Raw genomic sequence first — 20,105 nt, 5'->3', positions numbered from 1 at the left:
TGCCATACCAATATTAAATGTTTAGCATCTTCAAATTTCGCGGTAAGGAAAAATTACCCATTTTAATGTCCTTAATTCAGCGAAAAAGTAAGAAAAATATGTCCTATTATATTTCTCGTATGCACAATATGTACGCAGTTTGCAAATATTTGTTTCAAATCATAATTATGGAGTAATTGTAAGATTATTCAAAAAGAGTAACGATATTTTAATTTATTATAATTCATTTTAAATCATATCTTATTTAAAATTACCTGTTATTATTTCCACGTATGATGTGACGATATTTTGAAAGTAGTTTCAATTTAAGTTCCCAGTTGGTTTTTATTGATGTAGAAAAATATATCACTGTTGCTTATGGTTTTATGACTATTATTTTTCTAGTAAGCGTAGTTAATGATATATCCACATACATTACAATCCCGAGTCATAAAAGGGAACTTAAGAAGTGATTATTTGGATCAACGAAGAAAGGACGCTGCTAATTTTACTCAAAATTATCACTAGCATAATATTAGCCCATTAAAATAAAATCATTCTTTCTTTAATTTTCTTCTATTTACATCCTTGGGTGATTTTATAGTTACAAGATGTAGCTAATATAGTTATATTAGTTATGCGTAAATAATATGCAAACATTGATTACGAAGTGTAGACGGTAACAAGTGGACATTATACTTAGCATAATATTGGACGTTAGGTTATTTATCTTCAGAAACAGGTAATGCAGTGCATTCCATTTAGCTTAGGACAGTGCATAGGTCTGACTATTTAGCGTGGACCTCTGCTGCTTTCATAACCTGTTCCATTGAGCGAACTTTCGCGGCGTCCCTCCACTCCTCTCTTCATCCATCAGGAGGATACGCGAGCTGTATCTGAGCCATGCAGTAATTCAAGTTGCTGCGAACTTGTCCTTTCGCGTTCCTTGAATCTATTTTCCGATCAGCGTCTAAAAGCATTTTCCCGGCGGCGTTTGGCAAGAGAGAAGGAAGTAGTGGAGGGAAATGGATGTGAGAGCGAGTAAGAGAAAAGAAATCGAGGAGTGTTGAGGAAGAATAATAAAAGTTTGGAAATAGTTCTTGAGGGCCCTGGAAGAGCTTGACAGATTTTTTTTTAAGAATTGTGGTTACAATGATGTCGTTGATATTATACCAGTAGGCAAAAAAATGTAGCTAGTCATATTTTACTGACGCTGCAAGGTTTGGATGGGGATCGAGATGGTGCGGGGGCTAATGTACTGGCTTCCAACTCAGAGGGCCCGGGTTCAAATCCCGGCGGTTTTGAATATTATTCAGAGGCATCTCGATCCCTACTTGATGCTTTGTGTAGGCCACTTTGAGTGAGTACGCCGTCCATCGGATGGGACGTTAAACTGCGGACCCCTTGGCGCCTTTCGTAAAGAGTAGGTTAATGCCGACGCCGGGTTTCTCTCCACCCTTCATCCTTTCCTGTCCAGCACCTATGGCGCAAATGACCTTAGCAGTCGGTCGCCTCCCCTAAAAACTACTACTACTCGTTTTGACACGTTGGAAATGGACGTACTTGTCATTTTTGCATTGTTTTAGGCTGACCATTAATATATTTTAGTCAAGGTTATGACCAATAAAGTAGTGGCTAGTAACCTAAACAAACTATTCTTCTTTGGCTCCTGATTTAAAGTGTCTATTCCAATTAAGCTTGATACGTCTAGAATATCCTGGTACAACTTGGGCTTCCCTTCGATCGTCTCTCACTATTCACTTAGCTTCAACCATCATAGGGTTAATTATTTTTAGGAGCCAGCTGTCAATTCTCAAAGAATTAAGGTTGGGTATATTATTGCTGACGCGATAAGTGTGGTGGGCGGCACCCTCTCCGCCTTCGTCCCAGGTCGCGCGTTAAAATCCCATCTTGGGCATTGATGTTATTTTTTAATGCCATGCTTTTCTGAAATGTTGAACGTGCAAAGTGAACTGTGCTTGTTGAGCACTTAAAAAGAAATCATTGCAGTTACTAGTAAGATTTTTTTTAAGACTGCTCCTTCAATTCATATTCAAGCGTGATACGATGTGAGGAAGGTACTTGATGAACTCCATGTACGAAACGGTTCAACTGGGCATTTATTCACTGTCAACTTTCATGAATGCTACGGACCATGTCAATGATTCATACCCTAATAAGATTGATCAAATGCTCACCCTAATGTAGTATTGGTAATTTTGTATGTGTCAACTCACATATGAGTAATTCATCGGTCCTCTCAAAGGTATATTAATCAATGTCGAGGGTACTTTAATCCATAGCAGGAAGGAAGTTAGCAAGGTCCAGGTCTTTAGTTTCCTTAAGTAGATGCACCTTTGGATCACGAAAAGGATTAACCTTTACCTTTGAGAAAGGACTGGAGAACTCGTGAATCTTGTTGAGAACACGAAAGCGAGATCTGAAAGAGCCAACCACGAGTGGCTGTAAGTAAGTATAACCTTTGTTTATTGGTATTAGTGCCGACGCTCACGGAACGGTTTGAGCCCTTTCTCCTTTCTAAATAAGCAGGGGCAAGACAAAGGTGTTGTAATTTTCTCGTGCCTTCATACGAGGGTCATCCGGAAAGTAGTACCCGTTCGTGAAATAAAGACACAAAAGTAAATATTAACAAACATAAAAAATTTTATTTGAAAGAGGATACTTTAAATTACTTCTCAACATAATCTCCAAGCAAATTAAGGCATTTGTCATAACGTGTGACAAGTTTCTGTATTCCTGCTGCATAGTCCTTCGCCGCCAGCTCATTGAGATACGCGAGGGACCCATCTTGCACAAATTTTTGCATAATGCAGATGGTGTTTAACAATTTCATGAACAATTGTTCGAGAAACATTGGGAAAATGCTCACAGATGTCATCAATTGTGACGCGCCGATCGTTCCTCACGAATTCGTCAACTGAGCTCACCAGTTGGTCTGTAATGACAGACGGTCTCCCCGAACGCTCATCGTCGTGTGTGTTCCCCCTCCCCATGTTGAAGTTGCGACACCACCGCCGAACAGACGACTCGTCCATTACATTGTCTCCATACACCTCCTTTAATTGGCGATGGATATCACATGGGCGAACGTTTCTTGCATTGAGGAATTTAATCACTGCCCTCACTTCACAACTGGCGGCGTTCTCAATTTTTTTAAACATTGTAAACAATCACAGAAACAACACAGGCAATGCTAGCGTCACGCAACTTGGCTCAGAGAAGGCAGACAAGCCACTGAAGCTATCTGACCTCGTCCAGCGGCTACTCGCGTCGTCAGCACTTCATGCGGCACGAACGGGTACTACTTTCCGGATGACCCTCGTAAAAGGGTATTAGTAATTAAAGAGATGATGAATTAAGGGTTTTAAAATTTAATTTATCTTCCTATTTAATAAACTCATTCTAGTGTAATATATTATCTAAGAGGTTGATTCGTCAGACACTTTAATACAGCCTCTTTGGTGTTCCTCAAAATTATTGATGAAAATTTGAACATGATTTGGCATCAAATATTTTGTTAGCATTTTACAAAAAAAACCTTAATACTAATAAAGCAGAATTCGAATTATTCAGCTATATTGGAAGTAAGTATGTTAGGAAAACACTCGCCAAAACTTTGATATGGAACGTAGTTATGTACGGCGCGGAAACGTGGTCATTTGTAATGTAATTTCTAATTATATGTACATACATGTCCGCCAGAGAGGGGCACATAATATCGAGAGGAATTCGTAGAGAAACCCCCACGATTACAGGGAATAACTAATGAAGAATATGTTGGGATAACGTCCGCACCAGCTAACCCAGTGGTCGTCGGTTCGATTCCGCTTAGTGAGTGTTTCTCCACCTTGGGCTTTGGTGTTTGGATTTGTCTACTTTATATTATGGTTAAAAGTCCGATGTAAAGTACTGTTTTCGGATTATTGTGAAGTAAATAAATAAATTTTCCGTAATAGTTTCAGGTTTTCTATTATGGTACAACTGTATATCAGAAATAAAAAAAAATAAGTGGGCTATAAATGTAAGTAGATCCGAATTGTCCTTCAACGTTGCACATACTTTTATGAATCATATTAAAATGATTTTAGCAAAAAATACTCAATAATCAAACTCGTGATTTCCATAGAGGTAAAATACTCTCCTCCATTTTCCCTCTTTCATAATACACTAGATGTGGTTTTAGGGATAGTAAGAGTTTTCTTTGCTTGCATGATCTCTCTAACAATTGTGATGGTCCTTTCACAATGACTTTGACACAACTGTTCATTGTGTAAAATGGCAGACTGTGATAGAGAAAAGAACGTAATACAATTGAGGAAGTGGTAGGAAAAGGATAGACATGTTGCACGGAATGAAGGGAGGAGGGAAATATGCCGACTTGCGGAACGACTAACTGTTATGCCGATATCAGGTTGTTCTGTTAGAGAGGCAATGAGATGTATTCAATTTTGGCCCATCCACGACCTACCTTAAACGATAGACTTCCTAATAATATTATCTCTCCATACATTGTGAATTCCTAGTGTGGATGAGCCTCTTGCCCCACGCCGTGCCGTATACTTGGAGGGTATCACCTAAATCTAGATCGCTCACCCCGAGGATGCCCTACGCTCATTCCAGCCATGAATAACGCACGCGATTCTTATAGTAACTAGTGAGGAACTAAGGGAGAAATTTCTTTCTCGTGCTAATTTATATGTTTTCGGTAAAAAATGCTAGAAGAAGTAATGATACCGTTCCACCTTGGTCGCTGTAGCTTGGTTGAATGTGGGCCTGGACCTTTAAGATAATCGAACCGAGTGAGGTGACCCGGTTGTGAAGAGGAAAAACTTAAAAAGTAAGAAAATAAGCGCCGGGAGGAGCGAGGTGGAGAAAGGTTTCAACAGTATTCGCCGACCAGAAAGGGGAAGGTGTAGGTGATGGGAAGGGAGCCCGCGGAAACATCCCCGTCCGTTTCCGTCATCGGCGTGTAAACAGCGGAGGATGAGACCGTTGGTGGGGGGGGGGTGGAGTGTGCGAGATAGAGTGGAGAAGAGGGTGAGAGGACGGGGGTCATGGCGCGCGTGACTCCTCCGGATGGGCCATCGTGACGCTCGGTGCGGGGGGTGGGGTAGACAATGCACATTTCTCAATAGTTGAGCGACCACTCCCCCCCCCCGCTTCCTTGTCCCCTCCACCCTCTCCCACCCACCAACTCCCTCCTGCAGTGTTCTTTTGCGCGAATACCCTCTCCCCTCTTCGCCCCGAAAATGAACCCACCCACGGGCGCATATTCTCTCCTCGAGTTTTCCATCCGTTGCCCCTCCCCCTTGGCCCACGCGCCAGTCCTCTCAGCCCCTCACCTCACCCACATATCCTATTTTGAGTCCCATTCCCCAACCTCATCCACCCACCGATGCCTGGACACCCTCTCCTTTCCTCACACGCTACCCCCCCCCCCCCCGAGGCACTCTTCTCCCTCACCTCCCATCCCCTGCCACCTGCCCCGTCCACTTCAAAGGGTTCCGCATTGATGCGAATGGGAAGAAAATCAATCCATTGGAGAAGCAAAAGGAAAAAAAACCGGAGCCAGTATCGGGGTACAAGGGGATGGAGAATCACGACTCTGAGACTTAAATGGGTGCGCTTCGGGCCAAAGAGTCGAATTATCTCCGTCAAAGTTATCGCTCTGTGGCTGATTTGGCATCTGCGGCGGATTTACAATTGAAATTGCTCGCGGCCCACGTGAAGTCTGCATGTTTGTTTTTGTGGATTCCAGAGATATTTCTGCGTGGCGTTTTCACGGTTGGTATTATAGGAATGGCCTACATAGTCGTTTGTCTCGTGAGAGAACTCTTATTTCCTAATCTTTCGCTTCCCATTGTTTTCTTGCTATTTCTTGGAGCCAAAAAGTGAATTTCAAACGTTTCTTCATAATATTTAGATTCATGATGAATTGTCAATTAACTTTTTCGACTGTTCCCGTGGAGTAAAAACTTGAATGTTGAAGGTAGTGTTGGTACTCATCCAGCTGCAGAACCAAGTTATCATCTCAATGGTTCGTCCATGAAGAGTTTCAAATGTTTTTTTTCCATCTGAGTGACGATAATAAGATTCTATTGGTCTTTTTTCATACAATACTTCTATTAAATTATCAGGTGCACAATGACTTATTTTCTGCTGCCAATTTCCTTTTCTACAGGCGGTGCTGTTTACAGCTGATGACATTTCTTACCTTAAAACTCAATCGCGGTATTTATATTCTAAGACTTCGTTGGAGAACGTAATTCTGGAAGAAAAAATGGAATCTACTCCATCTCTATTCTAAGTGGGTATTCGAGTGGTGATTTTGAGGGAAAGTGCATTTACCACCTGTCCGATCAGACCGGCTTTATATATTCCCCCGGGTGATTCCCCACACGTAAACAGGAAAGAAAAAAAATTGTGGTTGAATTCAATTATCATCTCAGTAGCTTAACGGAAGCTTTCTTTGCAGGTCGGTGCTGACCGAATGAGGTGGATACGTCTGTAATTTGGCACAAAAAACTTTCAAAATGTTACCAAAGGCTTTCTATTTCATAAAATATATGACTATACATGTTGATTTTTAATGAATAAGAAACACTATGCAATTTCCATGAGCATTATTTCTCGTACGTTATCTTACGGTTTAAAATATGCATGCTCTGCTAAGCTGTATACTTCATACTTCGTATGAGTTAGTTATGTATTCAATTTTATTTGAGTAAACATATTATAATTTCGAGTAGTTTCGCACCCAATGTATACATTAGAAAATAGTCTTGTAATTTACAGGTTATCTTCATTAAGAAAGATTCATCTTTTCAATTTGCAGAAATATATTTCATTGTATCAGATCCAGCCACATATCCATCCAAAAGGTCCCTACGTTAGGCGAGGAAATACTTCAGGTACACTTAATCCCTGCAGCGGATTCAAGATAAGGGGAACATTTTCATTCCTTATGTCGACGGTGGAAGATTTGAAGATTACTCCAAAAGATTTGGAAAGCAATAGATCACAAAACCTGAGCTTATATGGAGGTATTAGGTAAGAATTATATAGGTTTGACCCAAGGCCTTCGATCAGTGAAACCAAACGCTGTTCACTTAGCCACCATACCTGGAATAATACTCAACACACCGGATGCAGATGATTCCCTTTATATGATGGAATCAGTATCTTTAGATGTTCATATATTGATGATAGAAAATTTTTAAATTCTCGCAGTGCATTTTATCGCCCCATGCTGGTTTCGGACATGAAATGTCACGAGGTGAGATAGTGATTTTTTGTGAGTTGTATTCCCCCGTACACAAAGAGAATATTATCGCTTAATTAATAATAGATACCGTTTGGGCAGTGTGGTCGTGTTTTTGGACGAGTGGAGTCGTCATTGTTTGTTACGGGTACATGGCAATGTAAAGCCCTAGGTCAACCGTGCTCCTGAGGCTCTTTTGGCCGGGAGTCATCATTTTCATCACCCTCGTAATCCTCAATTTCCTCCCTTCAGCGGCTCTACCGTTATGTCTTCTCTCATTATGAAGAAATGCCATCATCCTCCTCCTCCTCCAACCTTTACTCTCTTCTCCTTTTCCCTCCATTCCTATCTCACCTCCACCTCCTCGCATTCTTTCTCCTTGTTCCCTCTCAACATCAGTTTATAAAAGGGGTTCCTGACTTATGGCGCCACAGTATGACATCAATTCCACCAACTGAGTGACAAATGGCTCTTTTTTTCCATTTATTATTGCTTTTTTATTGTATGTAAATTTACCACGTGCCCCGTCTGCGCTGACTTAATTTTTCACCGGATGCTATTTTTTTCCTGGGTCGGGCATATTTTCGGGTTTGGTTGCTTACCAAAACATGGCTGTGGAAGTGATGGGTATCCGGGGTCGAGGAGTCTTTGATGTGACTGCATTCTGAGAGGATGATTTGGAGAAGTGCCACTCCCTTTCCCTTCGAAGAGGATAGACTCGGTTGCGTGCTTGACTGTTATCAGGTGATTTTTAGAGGGAAATATTTATTGACGTGCGATTTCGTGTTGGATAACTTAATCGGGAGCCAGAAATTCCTTCACTAAGGTTTTTTTGCGAGTGGCTTCCTCGCGGATGAGAACGGGTGGTAGACGAGGACTTGCAATTATTTTAATACACGAAAGCGAAGTTTTATAACAAATGTGTTAATCTCGTTGTTTTCCTTGGAAATGTAAAATGAAGAGGGAGCCTCTATTCGTGATGGAGACCGAAAGATAAGATAAGCAATGCACGACAATAGTCGCTCCTCATGGGTAGGATTGGGGCACAAGAGTCCTATTAACGTGAGGAGTAAACTAACATAGCGAACTGCTACCCCACAACCTGTTAATCAGATCACGGAAATAATACCTTCGTAGTATCAGTAATTCTCGGGTGTAGGTCGCGGTTTACCGATTCCCCCTTGGTTTGAATGTTAGATAAAGTCAAAATTTAGCAAATTGGTGCTTTTTGATTTGAACGAAATTATTGGCAGGGATGGTTTAAATCTCGCATTATTTGCCAAACCGTGTGTTTGTTTGCAATAGTGAGACCCCAATTAAAATCGAATCATCTGCTTCATACGATAGGAAAATAAGCGCCTCCGGACGAAAAAATTACACGCTTTGGCACAGATTTTAGTTGGGTGCACTACCTCATGGGGTCCCTATCTCCTCCGATCGCCCCATCCTTCCTTCCCTGCTCCTCTCTCGCTGTTGTAATTTCGCGTAATTTGCTAAACACGCCTTCCCGTAATACTTCACCGACTCCTTTTCGACCCGTCCCACCTCCGTCCATCCTATATCCTCTCCTCTCCCTCCCCACTCCCTCGCCCGTGATGTTTACCATTCGACCCCCTCCACTATCCTCCTCGTCTCTCTCTGCTGCGATAACTGTTCCTCGCCTCCACCGCGCCCTCGCCATCCCACCGCAGCGACTCTGAGAAATAGCCACCGATTTCGGAAGGCCATAAGGCGCTTCCGAGCGACCCTTCCGACCTCTCCCCGTCGTCCAATCCTCTTCATTCCCTTCACTATCCAATTTCCCCAAGAGATACGCCATTTATTCCTTCCCTCATATTTCCGCCTACCTCTTACGAAGCTGAGCAGCAGTGAGGGGCCCTTTCACTGTTGAAATCATCAACATCATCCAGCTGTCTGTCCGACAGCCAATCCTTATGGGCGTCGCTCGGCCCCGAAAGGGGTCGGGTCACGTGCATCCCGTTGCGATGGTGATGAAAAATATGGTAGTGCAGCAAAGGGTAGCATGTGGCCTGAGGCAGTGCATCAGATGCGATAGTCGGGGTGTGAACCGAAATTCTTCCCTCTTTAGACGTTGCTATCGTACCAAACTGTCTAAGGGTAATCGGGAAGGATAGCAAAGTGGTTTTATAAAGCTGATTGCTCAAGGGAATATTTTCTAGGGAGTGGGTTCAGTAAACCACGCCTGCTGGTCCAAAGGGATCTGGACTCACATGGATTAAACATGGGAGCTTTTCTATTTTTTCAAATGATTAATTGGTCTGCGGTCGCGCCTCTAGTTTTAAAACTATTACTTATACCTGTTAAATAGATCTTAAATCCGATGATAGTCCAGTAGATGGAGTGTTCGGTTACTGAGAAATTCTCAGATTTAAATCCTGATGGATGCCCAAGGACAACACCTTCTAAAATCCAAGCGATACTATTTTCTGGTTTGAGAAGTTTGTGGGGAACCGAATGTGATGCATGAACCCGCCCCTCCCCCAGCGTATGAGAAATTCATAGAATTGGGGCTAGGTTCGGGTTTTGCTGTACCCATATTTATCACGACCAAACGTTGGGTTGATTTCTTTGGATCATTTAACCCGCAAACCATTCCGCCACTGTTTTGAGTGATATAAAAGACATTCTGTTTGGAAAATTACCTCTTAAGTCATTAAAACTCTGAGGACGGAGACGGAGTAAGTCATCCAAACGTCGACTGCTGACACCCTGACACGGCGGGAAACCCACGAAGACTTAACATCACCCTTTTAACTGCCGACGAAGAAAATATTGCGTCTGGTTTGTAATGCCACATTCTTTATCTATCACGCACTTCAAGCCCACCTACATCCGCACGATAATTACCACAATCACTTGACCTTCAAAGCTACATTTCCTATGTTTCGGTCGTACAAAACCCTAATATGACAATAATTTTTTTCAACACCTAGGACACATTCATTTCCAAGGATATGTGCATAGTTAGAAAGTTTTATTTTCCATTGATTAGAGGTCTTATTAGAGGTCATGCATGTTGACTTTCAACTTTGAGATGCGGGTCTTCGGTGCTATCCTCTCTGAGGCATGTTGATATAGACGCACCCTTGTTCCATTCTGTTTACGTTGTGAAAATGTTACATAGTATGTGGTAATATTTAGTTCGGTTAGTAGAAGCAAAGACACTTTTGGTTTATCCAGGTCATATTAAATATCAAGGATTGGGTATATGCCTTCAAATGTCTATAAGTGAAAGGCACACAACAGGAGAAAGTAGAAAAACCCTCACTTATTAATAAGAATAAGCGGAGATAGCAAGATCAATGCCAAATTATCGCTCTGAAGTGAAACGATTTGACATAGATTATAAAACAAAACACTGCGTCATTTTTTCTACTCTTCAGAAACTCAATGAATTCAGTTATTAGGCTTGTGGCAACGAGGGTTCCCAGCAAATAAAAGATTTTAGAAGTTGTGAAATCTGGCGAATGACTTGAGGAGGGTTGCTAACATGACAGCTCTGCCATCTGTAATAAAATCTATCCTAAGTGTCGTGAGCGAGAATCCTCTCCGTAGCAAATGCCTTCGCAGTGATTAGTAGATGTGGGATGTGCTCGTGAACACCGCAGTAAGGGGGGTTGTTGACGTCTTACGCCTCACCCAGAGGGGGGAGTAGATAATGCAAATCGTGACTTGGGGAAGGGCGGGGGGAACTCGAAGCCACGTGAAAATTTGTCGGGCTTTGCACGTAAGTATGACATGTTCCAATAAAATTAGTGACTTCTTAACTCTTACGCGTGCAAGGACCAATCATCAACCATAGGGATCATAACATTTCAATGTCCAATGAAAAATAACATAACATGTGGAATCGTTGTATAATTGTAATGTGGCGAGGGGATCGGTGTGACTTCTTAATATAAAATGGTTGAACAGTTTTGGGAGTGTTGCATGAAGATGGCGGGATCTAAATTCCCTCAAAAGTGTGGGCTAAAATATGAACCTTCTCTATGTTTATTGAATGTTTTGCTACCTCTCTTGAATTAATTAAGAAACTCCGGTGATGCATCTACATACTGCTTTACAATTCTCCATAGGAACAATAAACCAGATACTATTTGTTACTTGGACTTATAAGAGGTAGTGGATCTGGTATTCAACTGCTTGGTCGGGAGACTTTATGCCAAGAGAGAAATATTTTCAAGCGATTTGACATGGAAATTCATGGTTTTACATGTATCGAAATATAATAGACCCAGATGTTCTTAGACAAATTAGGGCTAATTTACTTCCTGGCTACCAGAAAATAGATAGGAAAATGTTGACAGCATGATGAAAGGAAGTAATGATACTCCTATCGTAAACGTTTTATTTCAGACACCCGGGTCCTAAGTTTCTAAGGCCATGATTTGAACTCTCACCTACAATAACGTAGTACTTACGTGCAATATTATCACCTACAATAACGTAGCCTCAGCATGGGTTAGTGAGAGTGTTAGTTCACCAGCCTTCATGTAATAATTTACCCTCTTACATAAGTATAAATATTCACCTACTCATAAAAAAACGTACTATTATCCCTCCAACCATCCAATTGATAAAGTCAAATACCAGGATTGTACATATTTTAGTTACAAAAGTGTGAAAATAATTATTTAGCCATAGGTATTAAATTATTTATTTTATGCAATGTCTGTAATGTAGGGTTATGTGGAAGAAGGGACTATTTGTCCCAACCTCGCCCAATTAAGTCGATAATAATAATAATAATAAGACTAGGTCTAAGATGCTATATATATAACCAAGGTCGCGTATATACGTAATTAATTCGTTCAAATATAGAAGATATTTCGGTTTATATTTCTCGTAGGATATTTCAGATTACCCTGCTCTCTTATTAATTGTCGACATATGTAAAATATTTCTTCGTCTTGAACATTGTAACAAACGGGTACTTGGAACGCTAAACCCAACAATTGTTGTTTCTTTCTCGCGTGAGATTCTCGAAATTTTATGAGTGATTGAGAAAAAGATGTGACTCAACAAATGAGACTGTTTGCGTATAGCATTTAGAAAAGTGAGGCTCCCAAAAAGTGAGAATTTCTGAGCAAATAATCATCAACATATTTTATGTGCCACAAGCGGTAAGGAACTGATTTATTGTCTCCCGCCAGAAGAAACTACACGGTCGTGCACATATTAACCAATTTTTCAAATGAATTCCACGAGAAAAGTTACCACCCCAGCTAAAGCGAACTCCGCAGTGACACCTTGCCTATTGACATTTTTAAATTCGCCCAAGGAATGAAGAAGAGTATATTTTTTTAAGTGCCTCCCGCCCACGAAATCCCATTTAGCGTTCACGCACTCGGCCATAGAGTTCATAAGTGATTCTCCGGGCCGAGGTTACCCGTGAATCATGGCTCAATATATTAACTTCTTAAATTTAAAAGAAATCATTTCTTTCGTTTCACGCTCTTGTGAGTTACATGAAGGGTCGGTCGGTGCACCGTCAATCCGGCACTCGGGAAGGGGGAGGGAGGGAAGATGTCCAAAACAGGTTTCGTGGCGGAGCAGCTGCGAATGTGTCGCGTGTTTTAACATAATGGATTTAGAGGGGCGGATCGGTGGTGTTGGGGGCGTGGATTGTGGTGGATTGGGACGCGTGTGGAGGGATAGAAAGAAGAAGGGAGATGGTGGAGAGAAAGTGGATTGGGGGTAATTTCGTTGGATACAAATATTGCGGAACCTTGGAACTATATCTCTCCAGAACTATGTCCAACTTATCTATGTCAATCATACAGCAAGCCTAAACAAATTTAAATTGCAAATAAAGAAAAAATGAATTTTTTTGATTTAAGTATAGTCTATTTCTTGGATTCCAACTTCCTCTTTTTTTGCATTGAGAAGGTTTTCCCCTTGTATAAAAAATGTGGCACTAAAGTGAATCCAATCCATTTTAATAGGATTATATACACATCTACTTTGTCATTCTAATAAATATCACATTATTTTCTGCAACTTCACTTTTCTTGTGATCACACCTGCACAAAAAATCGCCAAACAGCGTCGTAAAGACCACATGCAATAAGAAACGTCTCTACGAAAAATATACTACATTTATGCCTCGACGGCTAATCAACTCGCGAAAATTTATAAACATACCTCCGTAGACATCCTTCTCAGTTCAACATGTAGCAGACCTTCCGGTCGGCAGAAGGCATCTGGTTTGATTTCCGTCTCGGTCATGAATGCTGTGTGCTGCAGATTTGCGCATTGGTGCGTGCGTGGCGCGATCTAACTACACCGGTCGAAACACCAAGATACGAATCGTTAGTACTTTAGCCTTGCCTTGAGAGGAACGTCAACATCGGTAACCGTAGGCAGACCCATACATTGGTGCGTAAACGTGAGAGAGCGAACGCCATACGGATGATGCTAAAATAAATAATCGTCCACGGATGTAGAGGGGAGGAAGGAAACGGGTGGCGCGGTGTAACGGAGAGGGATGGAAGCGGGGAAATGAGGTGGGGTCGAGTGTAGATTTGGGCGGGTGAGAATGGAAAGGAAGAGATTATGGGCCCACACCTAGAGGACTTTGAGGGCTTAAAAATGCGGAGAACGGCGAAGGAAGAAAGAGGTGGAGGGGAGGGATGGAGCGAAGGGGGTGAAAAATGGGGTATTTGGAGAGAGGAGGGAAACCGGCGAAGAGGGGTGAGAGGAACATGACCAAAATGTTTGAATGGCTACTGGTGTTTTATTTTTTGCAGGGTTACGTCAGTAATTTTAAATTACAATAGTATCGGCTTGACGTTGGAAAGAGAGTCCTCCATCTTATTTAACCCCGCTCAATCCATTTTATATGATATTTATTCTTAGTTTATCATCGATATTTTTTACTGAATTTAGTGACGTTCTTGTTCATTCTAAACTTTTGGGCTGGGGGAACGGGGAGAGATTAATACAAGAACCCATTGACGAAACATTATCGAGAAGGGGGAACAAATGCGGTTGATAGCGTTTACTCCGGAATGTGCTCGATCGATACTAAACGATACCTTTATGAGTAAGGCGCAAGTGTACTGCTCCCAAGGAAACTAATTCGCCGCTTATGTGTTGTAATTCTCGGCTTTTACGTGATAAGTATTGAATTATTAGAAAATGATATCATAGCAATAGATTGCAGGTGATTCTATTTTTGTGGTTTGATTCCCTGAAGAAATTTTAAGGGGAAATCAAAGATCTAGGTGTTTAGTGGATCCAATTGTATTTGCTCCATTCATCAATGGTATTAATACATTCATTCGGTCGTTCACGTCAGTTATTTGCGCTGACCTAAATGAGGGTTGGATTTGAGGGTTATTCTCTGGGGTCATTCACCCCATTAATATTTCATGAAGCTTGCCAGTTCTAAGACCATCCTAAGTGGACCTTTTAAATAGCCCCATAAGCAAACGTGAGGAATATAAAGTTAAGGAGTGGCCAGAATTTCTCGTGATGGACGTGTGGGTTGGGAAGTGTGATGAGGGATTAGTTGGGAATAAGTTCTTAAGATAAGTCAGCTGTCGACCTTTTCAAGGTGTTGATATTCGGAGTAATTGAAATAAATTTATTATTATTAGGGTCATGGAGCGTCGTGTCAGAGATACAGCACTTAGAGATACGTCATCTTATGAGATCATGTGTGTTTGTTTTTGGCGGATAATAATGACTACGAATTAAAGGGGAACACGAAATCAATATTTCATCTATTAGAAATGATTTTTAAAACCACATTCTTAATTCTGTTTCAGACAGAAATAATGCTCGAGTTGAAACCATATTTTGTCAAATACCCGGGTGTTACTCTTAAAGGATGCGGTGCTTGATTATTCAGGAATTCTTGCCAGCAATGGTATTCCTAACCCACTCATAGTCGAGTGGTGACATATTTGTCGAAGTTGTATCTTGATCATTAATTGAGGAACACTAAACAAGTTGAAGTATTTTCACTCTTTATGAAGTAGTCACGAGATCAAGTGGCGTCAAGTTTATTTAGGGAATGATCATACATTTGGGATTAAAATATCATGGATGTATGAGGTGAATTCCACGGGAGATGCCGTGACTTTTATGGGAATATTTAACTTTGGAAACTTTTTAGACGATTTATTTCATAATTACGTTTACATTTTCAAGTTAGGCTTGGGGCAGACGATTATGAAACATTTTGATGCTTAGGAAGGTTAACTGTCAAACTAATCGATAAAAGATATCCTTTTCCCTGCAAATAATGACTGCCTAAAGTTGGAAAGCACTAGACACAAATCTGCAAAGTACTATTTTGTTAAACTGCTACTGATCCTCTAAGCATCAGCTTTAAGCCAACGACTCTACTATCTACCTACGGCGATTACATGCGTTTCATTCTCTTCTTCTACTAATTTTCTGTACAAACATATTATTATCATTCACAGGCTATAGGTAACCTGTTATCTCTTTCCTTGAGAAATTTTTATCCGACTATTTTAATTCGTACACATATCAATGCTGCCCAACGTCCTTCTTTTTGAATTACCATAACGGAAGCGTCGGCTTGGAAAATCTGAGGTTCATTCTAAGAGATCGGGTTTAATTTTTTTTAATGTTGATAAATTACAGATTTTGAATTTTTCTTTAACGGTTTTATTTATTCGCATTATTGGGTCTAGAACTAACATTATATTAATGACACTTCCAAGAAAACATCAGCGGTAAATATAGTATGTAGTTAATATTTGATCCTGTAACTGCCATTATAATCAACATTTCCAATAAACCGTTTCGAGCTTCCAAAATCCAGTTTATGAATAGATTTCGAAATCTAACTCATTGCGATTGATCGCATCGGTGACATTGTAGTCCAATTGGCAGACAAATTGGTTGATGATCGGCGGACTTCTTGTTTATACCTGGCCGATGTCGTTGGACACTAAGCCTAGTTGATATGACTTTATGGACCCCATGACTTTACGTATTATTAGGTTCCCGAATGAGATAAAGTAAGTAGTTACACATATTTTGGAATCAGAAGAGAAATTTTTAAAGAGTTGATCAATTTTAATGGATTTTTTTTATGAAAATGAGATTAAATATTCATTGGTTCATATTTATTATCATTCTCCTTTTTTATGAGCTCCTTCGAGTTTCTGGGACCCTTTCCTCCAACTAGAGAAGCGTGAACCCGGTTGAAGTTGGGAAACAATTCTATTCCTGCCAATTATCTAGCTGATTTGTCCGCCTGCTGACCCAACAACATCTCGGTCTCCGACGGAAAGAAAAAAAAATAGAACACTCCCACCTATCAGCACGGCTAGGTTCCTGCCGCTTGTTGCTGCTCGTAGAGCGAAGGGCCGAGGAGAGAAAGACCGGGAGAACGGCGGCGAAAAACGCGGCGAAACGGCACGGGTGAAGGAGAGCGCCGTCGAACAGTGGTTGAAACACGCAGGCGTGGGTGTCGAGAGGGTCGTTGCGGTCGAAATAGGGTGAGGAGGGCATGGATGAAGGTGGAGGTGGAACGGAAAGGGGCGTAGCACCGGAGGGAGGGAGGAGAGAATGTGCCGGGGAGAGAGAGAAAGGGAGCGGGAGGAGGGACCAGAGGTGCCTATGCGTGGGATGCACACGGGGCGGGCGAAGTGTCGCAATTGCAAGCGCCCCTGGGTGGTCTGGAGCCGCGGAGACACGAAAAGCCCCACCCCTCCTCCTCTGCCTCTCCTTCTGCCACCGCCACTCCTCTCCAATAACTCTCCCGTATTGTTCGTACGTTACCCACACATAAGGGATGTTCCGCCTCTCGTCTCCGTCGACGAGATCCGTCGTGTTCCCGCGATGCCCAAAAGGATGCGAGTGACTGTGGCCAATTCCCCGGAGGTTTATTCAAGGCGCAATTCTCGAAATCCCGCCTTTATCGCCGTCGCCTTCCCTTGCCTCGCCCATGACACGAAGATGGAGAACACTCAAAGAGTCGGGCTTGGACGTTATCTAACCCGTTTTTTTTCACCCAAGGATTTCGCAAGAAGAAAGCAGGTCGTCTTCCCACCACTCTTCTCGCGTGGCGAAACCATGAAAGGGCATATCGTCTCAAATTTTTGAGATTAGGGATATCTTTGTGTGAGGGCTAAATCTTTGAAAGGTGTAGCGAGCACTGATGGCTATGGAAATGACTCTCCTACATCCACCAACGTTTTTATGCTTCCTCTAAAAGAGAAAGGGACCGGTCCTTAAAAATAGTCGAGTTACGCCGAGGTGTATTTAATTTCATTGGGCGTTGTTGGTGGTTTCATTCATTCCTTAGTTAATTGTCACAATTTTCAGTTTATATCAAGTATTTTACCTCCAGTATTGTATTTCTGGATTTTTACGGAAAGGTTAAACAACATTCAAAGAAATAAACGTGTCTCTCTATACATGTCTATGAAGTAAGCAACGTTAATAGCTCTAATGCAATGAGGCAAATATGATGTTCCCTCTGTAGAGGACAATTACTCGAGTCACGGTTAATTTCTAGCGGTTAAAGGAATGCTGCTTACTCAATGTGTCGAATTGAAAATATGAGGTGCGACAAATAATGTGACAGCCAGTATAAAGTAATTATGTAATTATAATTGATTCATTTAATCACGATGAAATCTGTAGTGAATGATTCGAATTTGGATTAATTGTGAAAACGTAACATCGAATTGACGCATATTTTGCACTTTAAATGTAAATCCTGGGGAAATAATTGAAACTTTTGTATGTAATTTTGAAACCGGAATTATATAAAACAATTGCTAAATATTTTCTGCCACATTTATTGCACTTAGAAAGCTAGTTTCTTAAACATTTAGGAAGCTAATTTAAAGCATATATTTACAATTATTCTTAAGTATGTTCTCCGCGTTTTTCAATAATATCAAAATGGTATGAACATTTCTGGCCTTGTTTTTGGTGGAATGAAATTGAAGTTCCTACCACGTTCAAGGAAAATATTTCGCACTTCATGACCATTGACTCATTTCGGGGCTACACTCAATCATCGGCGCAGTTACAGATAATATTTTTTGTCGATAATATGCGGACCACAGCCTCCAGATAAATGCCCAGGAAACGATCGTTCGAAGACTGCGACACGACTCGACAAGGTCTGAGTGGAATGGAGAGGGGCAGGTGTGGCGGGGAGTGGGAAGAGGGTGAAGGCGGCGGTGGATGGTGTGCTCGACGATCGCCGGTCGCGTTTACCACAGTAAAAATACAAAAACGTGCTTCAGATACATGTCAAGGTCCTCAAATCTTCGCAGCGTTATAAACTTTGCTTTTAACAGAGACACAGACAAGAAAATCACACTGAGTTCACTCATAAACCATTGTAAAATTTCATGCTCGCTAATGCTGGAGATTGCTCCTAAAAACATGGCACTTAAGAAGGTTATTTTGTGTTTGACTGGGACTGTTAAAGCTCTGGCCTTTTGTCGGCTACGCTTGGCTATCACTTTTAATGTCAAAGAGTCTGCTTATAATTAAAGTTGCCGAATTAGTGGGAATAACTGAGGAAAACGTCTATCACCTCACCTAGACGTTAGTTGGTATATGCACCCGGTATCCATTCGTAAGGTATACGATAGTTTATATATTTAACATGAGATGAATTCTTGGCCAACATTGTTTTATATTCATCAATTTAAGGATTTCAATACACGAATAACTTTGAAAGGTACTAACACATGGTAATGAAAAGATAAATATTGATACAATGCTTATCTTTAAAATGAAATATTACAGCATAATTACAATCATTTTGTTTACAGCTCATTTTCTCTCTGGAATACCCTGTTCTGTATCAACAGTACTCAAGCGTCGGTATGGATTTAAAAATCATTTGGATCGGATTCTTATGTTGAATTAATACCTCATTCACACTCCTTTTGTGGGACATTGGGGTATTGGATTACAAAATTTGTTTCAAACCTACAGTTTAATTTTGAAGCACAGAAAATGGTCAATTATTTATTTTCAGTGAATTTATTCAAGCTAGTTATCTATCAGCTGTTGAATTTCCGCGGCTACACTTTTGGCTAGAAAGATTGAAAAATGAAAATTTCAAATACATGCCCGTAGGATATTAAATGCTTCACCCTCGAGCCTTGCGAGTTGCCCATTGTTGCGGCTCTCGCTAGATGTCACAATTTGGGCACGATCAGGGGGGTGTATGACAACGTACGTAACGGTTTTCGATCACCAGTAGGCGAATAAATCCCTTGGAATGCTTTAGTATCAATATGGGCCCACGTATAATGCCGGTGATCTCTCCCCTCTTTGTTTCAGGTCGACGCCCGAGAGGTTCACCGTCGAAAGGGAGGGCGAGGCGTCTCCGAGCGAAGAGGAGGACGACGAGGAGGAAGAAGAGGAAGAGGCTCCTGGCAAAAGAGGAGAGCCGGTGGAGGCGGGGGAGAGGCGGCCGCGGGCGGAGGAAGAGGCGGAAGAGGCGAGGGTGGCGGCGGTGGTGAAGGACGTGGGGGTGGAGGGAACGGCGGCGGTAGGAAAAGGCGAGAGCGCGGGTGAGATCGCCGCTCCCCCGCCGCCGAGGCATTCGCGACAGAACCACCTCGGAGGCCGGGCGAAGGGAAGTGGCGAGGAAGTGGTCGACGAAAAGGGCGCACATTCGCTGCCGGACGCTGGTCGGCTCCCCGAAAAGGTCTCCGCCGGAGAGGAGGACGAGATGCCATTGGAAGCGACGGCCCTAGAAGAAGACGGGATGGAGGTTGCCGCCGAGGTGCTGCCGAACGCCGGGGATGAACCGGAGGCGCATCTAAGCAAAGGTGAGTTTATGAAAATTACGTCTTTCTTT

At 41.8% G+C, this 20,105-nt stretch overlaps 2 protein-coding genes across 2 annotated transcripts in view; both read left to right on the top strand.

Annotated features, from left to right (window-relative positions):
- Positions 1–19,772, top strand: part of LOC139694714 (uncharacterized) — a gene marked incomplete at its 3' end in the record, with an annotated part of 186,031 nt that extends 166,259 nt beyond the window's left edge. Inside the window, exon 3 of the mRNA XM_071593213.1 lies at positions 19,583–19,772. Within this exon, the coding sequence (XP_071449314.1) occupies positions 19,583–19,772 (190 nt within the window). The remainder of the gene's footprint in view (positions 1–19,582) is intronic.
- A 23-nt stretch (positions 19,773–19,795) lies between these two features.
- Positions 19,796–20,105, top strand: part of LOC139694722 (uncharacterized) — a 552,273-nt gene continuing 551,963 nt past the window's right edge. Inside the window, exon 1 of the mRNA XM_071593219.1 lies at positions 19,796–20,076. Coding sequence (XP_071449320.1) covers positions 19,977–20,076 — 100 coding nt within the window. The 5' untranslated portion in view covers positions 19,796–19,976. The remainder of the gene's footprint in view (positions 20,077–20,105) is intronic.

The sequence above is a fragment of the Hetaerina americana genome, unplaced genomic scaffold, assembly GCF_022747635.1.
Source record: "Hetaerina americana unplaced genomic scaffold, ioHetAmer1.1.p SCAF_53, whole genome shotgun sequence".
NCBI lineage: Eukaryota > Metazoa > Arthropoda > Insecta > Odonata > Calopterygidae > Hetaerina > Hetaerina americana.
This window is presented reverse-complemented; position numbering and strand designations above follow the sequence as displayed.